This window comes from Electrona antarctica, assembly GCF_951216825.1.
Source record: "Electrona antarctica genome assembly, chromosome: 20".
In the NCBI taxonomy this organism is placed as follows: Eukaryota; Metazoa; Chordata; class Actinopteri; order Myctophiformes; family Myctophidae; genus Electrona; species Electrona antarctica.
This window is the reverse complement of record NC_136801.1, coordinates 11,811,694-11,820,525: the sequence shown is the minus strand read 5'-3', so window position 1 is coordinate 11,820,525 and position 8,832 is coordinate 11,811,694. Positions and strand designations below refer to the sequence as shown.

General features: G+C 39.4%; 1 protein-coding gene across 1 annotated transcript; it reads right to left on the bottom strand.

Moving 5' to 3' along the window:
• Positions 1 to 620: 620 nt before the first annotated feature.
• adcyap1a (adenylate cyclase activating polypeptide 1a) lies at positions 621 to 7,299 on the bottom strand. The gene is made up of 6 exons (XM_079489471.1): positions 7,214 to 7,299; positions 6,229 to 6,363; positions 5,699 to 5,803; positions 3,564 to 3,701; positions 2,927 to 3,047; positions 621 to 799 (listed from the first exon to the last, which is right to left on the bottom strand). The coding sequence occupies exons 1-6, from the start codon at positions 7,264 to 7,266 to the stop codon at positions 791 to 793; spliced, it is 561 nt and encodes a 186-aa protein (XP_079345597.1). The 5' UTR covers positions 7,267 to 7,299; the 3' UTR covers positions 621 to 790.
• Positions 7,300 to 8,832: the final 1,533 nt, after the last annotated feature.

Genomic DNA, 8,832 nt, shown 5'->3' with positions numbered 1-8,832 from the left:
AATATAATGAACAACACTTATTTTATTCTTTATTTAAACATATAGTGAATGCTATTATAGACTGAGGTCGATTTTTTTTTAGGTTGATGTTGGCCCTAAAAGGGCTTTATATTATAGTGAGTTTGCTGAGCTGTCTCTGCACTCCGCTGGATGGTGTCATCTAATGTGGGCACCTTTTTGCTAAAGTTGTCCTCTTGAATGTGCTTTTGATTCAAACTTAAGACCATATCAGCCCCAAAGATTAGACGAAAATGTTCTTGTTTACAAAAGTTTATTCATACAAATCTTACAACACTTTTTTTCTTAGAACATTTATAGACTTGACCCCTGAGGATCACCACTGGTAAGTACTCTCTAATTTTTTTATTTTTCTACACAGTAAATATATAGATAAATATATAGATAGATATAAATCTTGAAGATTCATCTTCATATTTAGTAAGGCTATTGGCGCTTTCAATAGAATACATATGTGTCATGGAGACTGGGAAATTGTGATTGTTTGCCTCTAATCTTTCACAAAAATCTAACTAGCTCTCTTAAAAAATGCAAAGGAAAGCAGCACAAGCAAGGAATGCTTGAAGCCTATAATAAGCTTGACGGCGTTGAAAGATTCTACCAAAAATATGTTTTTTGCGAACACAATAAAAGCAACAACCACATGAATGGTGGGATGTGAGAGCTGATGGTGTGCAGCATTGTAGGGCCACTAAATAGCCATCTGTGATTTCGTGGCGATTTTAAAGTTGAAGCAAGAAGGCACCACAACAGCCGCAAGCTGCGTCCTGCGTCACAAAGCCTAGAGGGGAATGCAGAATTACAAAAACAAAGATTGATTTCATTACAACACGACTCAGCACAAGATCGAAGAAACTTTTTCTCCCTGGTGTTTGAGAACTATACAGATCAAAAACAGACACTGCGTCTGATGTTTGATATTATAGTCTCTCCTTCTGGAAGTTGTATGAAGGGTGCAGCAGGGTTGGGGGTGGATGATGGGGCTGGGAAAAGGGGTTGGGTAGGGTGGTGCTTCTATAAGAATTTCACCGTTCTGTCACTGTCGGGCATAAACCTTTTTTTTTTGTAAATTGCTGCCCCTACTTGATCATACTACAGTGTCACACAAGTAGACAGGCTTGAAGAAGCTCCTCGAAGCGACACGTTTTGAGCTTGTGGATCTGCTATTTTTGCTATTTTTTCATTTCACAGTTCATTCACAGTTGTGGACATATGAGGTTTCCACCCGACAGAGACGATTTAACAGGATTCCTTTTACTTAACAATGGGTATTCATTCTGGCTTGAGAACTTTATTTTGTACTCTTCTCTCCATTCACTGTTAAGCTTGTCGTGGTCTATACCACGGTCTTGGTCAGTCAATACATCTTTCTCTGTTTCTCTTGTGTTATTTTTACTCCTGTGGCTATCTATCCGCCAATAACCAATTGTGCAGCATTTTGATAGCCTGTAAATCTAGCTTTGGGGCGGTCCAAATACAAATAATACACAAAAGACTGATTTGTCCAATTGCAAATGTTGTTATTGTAGAATACATTAGTGACACAAAAAATCATTTAGCTGAACCAAAAACATAATAAGTCATGACATTGGGCTGAGAGATTCTTCTTGCAAATCAATAATTAACATTTTGCGCTTTCCTCAGTGGAGGTCAGCGGTGACCACATACAGAAAACAAAACAACATTCAGGAATCAGAAAGTGAACAAAGCCCACCTATAGGTGCTGTAGCTAGCACATATTTGGAGGCTAGAGCAACTGCTTTAATCATGCGTTGCTTTACATTGGTTCACATGACAGAAAGGGAACCAAAATACATAAGTTCAAGACAAAAGTTCTTAAAGTTCCTCTGGTATATGTCTCTGTGAAAACCAATTGATGCTTAACTTCACTTAATTGCCATATAAAAAGTATAATTTCTATAGAATTATTATTATTATTATTATTATGAATAATAATAATAATTTAAGGGCCCAGATGAGTTGTTATGGCAATGTGTTACTATAGTATTGTATGGCCAGAGAGACATAAAAAGCCTTTGACAGAATTCCAGGTTTACATGCTTGTTCAAACACGTAGCTAGATAGCTATCAATTAGGAACACAAGATTGGCACTTTTCACATGATTGGAAGGTGTAAGTTCATCTTTGTAAACACTGAAGAGGAGAAAGACAAAGAAAAACCTCAGAAGTACTCTGGTCCTCATCTCAGTTACAGGATAATGCATTCCTCACACTTCTAAAATAATAACTTTAAAAAGTGTCTTCTCTAAATGTCTTTCATTATTATAACCACATTCATCCATATGCTAGGTGGGGAACATTAGCCGTGAACAGCAGATCTACAAGTTCACGACAACGCCCGACTCATTGTGAGCTTGTAGATCTGCTAAGAGATTTGGTAAATAAGATTAAGTAAAAAGTATACAGAGTCAACTCCGATCCACATTACTAAGTCTAGAACGCTTACATGTAAGTGCAGGTCAAAGCCAGCTGGTGCATGTCTGGTCTCAGATGCTCTATTAAGATGCTGTTTATCAACGCAAGAACATCCTTTACATCCAGGATGCCAGTCATTCTACTCAATCCACTAATAGGATGCTGCCGGTCACTCTGATCCATTCATATCACTGAACATTGATATGTATAACATATCAGTCTCTATAGGCACAGTCTACATTCATCTGTAGCATTTATCCTGTATGCAAGTTGCGGGTATACAGGTGAAAACAAAGGCTAGGCCTAACCCTAACCCAAAACTCTAGAGAGACAGAAGCACATTTGAGGTGGAAGGAAATTGGGTTTGAATATAGACAAGATCACAAGGTTTTAAAAGCCGACAAGAGAGGAGGAGGAGAGACAGGAGAATTTGCCCCCAAAACACGCCTCAGGAAAGTACCTGGGGACTCACCGGAAATTCGGGAGAGAACTGTTTCAGCAAGTCTCCCAAAATTGCCTCAAACTCATCCCCATCCGGGAGGGCATCAAAGTCTATGTCTTGTAGGATTGGGTGCAAACCTATGTCGTCCAGGCTGTTGTGAATAAAAACAACTAAAACTCTTAATTTCACTTTCACAAAAGTATAACATTGAATGCACATTGAGTGTCTTTTAAACTATTTATTTTCCTCACAATCATCTGTTTTGCTAAATGTTTAAAAGACATGGGTTGTTGGAACATTATATGGTCGTGCATAATGTTCTCCTCTCAATCGATAGGTCTACAAATAAGGAATACTAAAATGGATACATAAATATAGGCTATATTCAATAATGAACAAAAAATTGGTCCACGAAATAGATATATGGCATTCTCAAGTGCTGAAGTACAAAATAAAGCAATATTATTAGCAAAATATTCATTTTAATGGCTTACTTACATACATAAATACATGTTTAAGAACACAAAAGCGATCCAACTTTTATCTCTGTTATCTCAAAATGACTGGGGCTGTACACATTGTTTTTGTTTTGTGGGGGGGCGGGGGGGTTAGTAGGTGCTACAAATATACCAGCCGGCGTCCTTTGTTTCTATATTTCTGTCTATACCTTCTCCCCAGGACCGCCGCCAGGTATTTCTTGACAGCCATTTGCTTTCGGTAGCGGCTGTAGCTGTCCGTGAAGATGCCATCGGAGTGTCGTTTGGACAGCGGCTCAGAGTCGTCGTCCAGCATGTTCCCTCCTCCACTATATGGAGAGATAATAACAAGCACATATACATTCACTATCACAGTCACTATCACAGTTACTATCACATGTCACTATCACACCGTCACTATCACAGTCACTATCACAGTCACTATCACACCGTCACTATCACACAGTCACTATCACAGTCACTATCATACATTCACTATCACACCGTCACTATCACACAGTCACTATCACAGTCACTATCATACATTCACTATCACACCGTCACTATCACACAGTCACTATCACAGTCACTATCACACAGTCACTATCACAGTCACTATCATACATTCACTATCACACCGTCACTATCACACAGTCACTATCACAGTCACTATCATACATTCACTATCACACCGTCACTATCACACAGTCACTATCACAGTCAATATCACACAGTCACTATCACAGTCACTATCATACATTCACTATCACACCGTCACTATCACACAGTCACTATCACAGTCACTATCATACATTCACTATCACACCGTCACTATCACACAGTCACTATCACAGTCACTATCATACATTCACTATCACACCGTCACTATCACACAGTCACTATCACAGTCACTATCATACATTCACTATCACACCGTCACTATCACACAGTCACTATCACATTCACTATCATACATTCACTATCACACCGTCACTATCACATTCACTATCACACAGTCACTATAATACATTCACTATCACACATCCATTATCTCACACAGTCACTATCATACATTCACTATCACACATCCATTATCTCACACAGTCACTATCATACATTCACTATCACACATCCATTATCTCACAGAGTCACTATCATACATTCACTATCACACATCCATTATCTCACAGAGTCACTATCATACATTCACTATCACACATCCATTATCTCACAGAGTCACTATCATACATTCACTATCATACATTCATTATCACACAGTCACTATCACACAGTCACTATCACACAGTCACTATCACACAGTCACTATCAATATACATTCACGGTCACAGTCACTATCGCACAGTCATCATATACATTCACTATCAAATTCACTATTACACAGCCACTATCACACATTCACTATCACATATTCACTATCACATATTCACTATAATACATTCACTATCACACGGTCAGTCAGGACTCAGCAGGCGATAGCCTACATCACTGGTTTTCAATCAGTGGTCCTTTGTTAAACATCTGGCATTACTTCATTTATTTAAGTAATTAAGGTTTTTTTATCAACGTTTGCCTGTTCTCTCCTATATGGTACAATATCTATACAGCATGGATTTGGAATGGTGAACAAAATCTTATAACCAACTCGGCAACTCCTACTCCTACTACTACTCCTAGATTAAGCATGCATGTTTTTTCCAACTCTTTGTACTATACCATTTCTATTTGGTCAAAGTATTTTTTATTATTTATATACTTATTTTTCTTTCTTTCTTTCTTTCTTTCTTTCTTTCTTTCTTTCTTTCTTTCTTTCTTTCTTTCTTTCTTTTATGCGCAGGTGATATGTGCCTATACTCATTAGTCATTAGTCTAATTTGCACTGTTGAATTGCCATCTTGAACCGCCGGGGCCAACAAGTCCCATAAATAATTCATTATGAAGGGATAAAAACAGCTCGTGCGGATTCTGTCCCACATTATGTCCCAACGAGACATAATGTGAGACTGCATGAGAAATCATTCCGAGCGAAATGCTCAGTCATTGTTGCGCAACTTGCGCTTCTTACTTAATTATTTGCTTGTAAGCGCGTGGGGCGTCCGAGCATATATAGTCCGTCCATTCAAGGATGACAGACAGACAGACAGACAGACAGACAGACAGACAGACAGACAATAGGCGTGACATTGGGAGCATTTTTTTAAATATTAGTTAAAAAAGAAGAAGAAAAAAAGAAGACAGCAACACATGAAAACACCAAAATATGTTGGATTTAAAGATAACAGACGATAACCAATAACGATGACCTTACCCTACACGTTTTGCCATCAGAGAATGGAGATATTTCCTCGCTGATAACTGACCCAGCGCTGTCCTATAGGCTTTGTTAAACATTCCGTCTGCATGCCTCTCCGTTCTGTAAATCACAACACACACACACACACACACACCGCACCGTTATAGCTTTTGTTCGTGTGTAGCCCTATATGATATAATAATCTGCCTGCGTCTCCTGCATTTTTGGAGGTGCCCATTCAAAGTTTTCACATTTTCTTTAAAGATTAAACAAATGTCACAGATATGCAAGCAACCATCACCGAGATGCAGTCTCTCAATGATGGATCAAACTAAGTGTAGAAGAGTTGCTCACAGCCGGTTATAATCTCGGGTGAAGTAGCCTAGGCTATAGGCTTCTATAAACAAAATGTTTTCGATAAAGTTACAGTAGCCTAACATAAAACAAAACAACATTAGATTAACAGCAATACGAGTCACGGCTTTAATGTCATGTTAGTTAAGTATGGTGTTCCCAATGTTGCACAAACGTTGGAATAAATGTACCTTTTCTCTGAAGGATAATATAACATGTAGCTGTCGTCAGCAACAGAGGGAGCGCTTCTCGACGCCATTTGGTCTCGGTCAAACTCCAGCTGCGGTAATGTGTTCCCATCCTCATCATAAACCTCATTCTCTAGTCTGAAAACGAGACATATAGTTTGGCCTATTTAGGCTGTCGGGCAGAAACGTCCTCCTTAGCTCAATATTTTAACTTTTTGTGGTATCAAAAGTAGCAGATCTGCAAGCTCGAAACGCGGCGCTAACCGACACGTTTTGAGTTTTGCAATTAGGCCTATTAAAAAAGTAATGTCTAAAGTTGAATAGAACTATAGCATGCATGGGAACAACGAGCTTAAATGGAACACAACACTGAGGCTATACTGCCACTATAACATGCAGCATCGATCAAACGTTTGACCCTCCTTTTAAATAATTTCGATTTCATGAAGGATTTATCTCACTTCATTAGGATCCATTTAAATAATTTAATTGAGTGTTCACTCAAATCTATTTATGTCAAACAGAAGAATATAGGCCTGGAAATCGTCATATTTATGATACATTCTGAGCTAATTGACGTTGAGGGATACCCATTTCATTCCACTTCCAACTAATTAGCCTATATTCCCTGCACCCCTCCTCTGGGACATAATTTAGGCAGGCCTATATGTCAAAGTCAAAAGGCTGTCAAAATGATCCGAATAATTGATCCAATCACAAGGCTAGACTATACCCAGTCAGTGACTGCGCCTCTTGCCAATTCCCCAAACTATATCTCAAATAATAAACCTTTAATTATCAAACTCACTGTTTTACAAAAAATAAAATGAATGTTGATGTTCTTTTTTTCCTTCTTTTTTCCCCCAGAAAATATATTATCTTGCATGCACGACCGTCCTGCATGTCTGTTGCCTGGTATGTCTAGTCTTACGTTGCATTTAAAAAACATTTTAGTCTTTTTGTATGAAAGATAAGAAAACGTACATACCTAAGAGTAGGGTAGTTAAGCCCCATGGGCGAGCAGTGGACGTTGTAGTGCATTATGATTCCATAGATGAGTACGGCTAATGTCGCCTTAGACATTGTCCCGCCTGCTGCAAAATAAACAGAACAAAAAAAACCTATATTAGGTATAATGAACAAATCTATCGCATTCTTCCAAAAAGTCACTTATAATTCTACTGCTCACTTATTGGTTAGAAGAACTAAACGTATTTATTACGTATGTATTCTAAAACTTAGGATTTAGGCAGGTATCTCCAAAACTTCTTCTTCTCATACCTATGGCAGTGTCTATAGACGCTGCACGCGATTTGCTGAAGATCTCAACTGGAAGAATGAGATAGGATCTCCCCCACTCACATACACACACACGCACGCACACACGCACGCACGCACACACACACACACACACACACACACACACACACACACACACACACACACACACACACACACACTCACTCACTCACTCAAGCACTCACACACACACACACACACACTCTCTCTCTATCTCTCTCTCTCTCTTTCTCTCTTATTGCCTTGATAAAGCTCCTCTATTCTCCCTTGGTGCAGCGGCGATGTGTCCAGCAACCTCTTCTATAAACTCTTGCAAGCTCTCAAGAGCAAACATTTAGTCTGACTGGAGAACTTTCTTGTTCCGTTAACTGGCCTCCCTTTGGTTTTTTATTCATGAAATCCTTCAAGGCTTGCCTTTTTCACTTGTCACGACCGGGGGTTGCTCTCTACGTCATCTACACCCGCCCCCGCCCCCCCATATCCATCCCCTTGCCGATGCAATGGATAGTAGTATAGTACTTTTCCTCGCGCGCGTCAAGCTCACCTCATAAAGAACATCCGATCGGATGTGCTCAAATATTAAGTAAATGAATGAATCATGCATTTCTTTAGGCCTAAGTCACATCCTGAGGTCATTGTAGCCTGAGTGGGACGGGGGTAAACAGGAGAAAAAGCCCTTATTTGGCTAATTGGGGAGCTGTCCAGTGCCAGTGCTGAAACGCCCAAAGCTGGCGTTTCAGCACTGGACAGCTCCCCCCGCTGATAACGTGCTTAGGCCTATATACTTTGTTGTAGCAGTTTCAAGTAAAAACAAAGCCACGCACGTGAATAAATAAATAAACACATTAATGAATTAATTCAAACTGTGTTAAAATTTCTATCCGACATTGGTTGATCAACACAGCTCTTAAGAATGATTGATTGATTGATTGATTGATTGATTGATTGATTGATTGTTTATTGATTGAATTAACAGTTTGCAGAAAAAAGCACAGGAAAGTACAGGCTTGTTTCCATTGTGGTCCTTCACATACTTAATTAATCGAAAACCGACTGAAGCTTCATTTGTATTGATAGAATGCACCACATTGCTTTAACTTTATTGCTATAGGCCTAGTTGGGAAACGCACGGGCACGCACGCACGCACGCACGCACGCACGCACACACACACACACACACACACACACACACACACACACACACACACACACACACACACACACACACACACACAAGCAGCAGTGTCGTGAACTCGTGAGTGATCATGTGTTGAACCTTAGACGGGGCGAATCAGAACTGTCTGATCT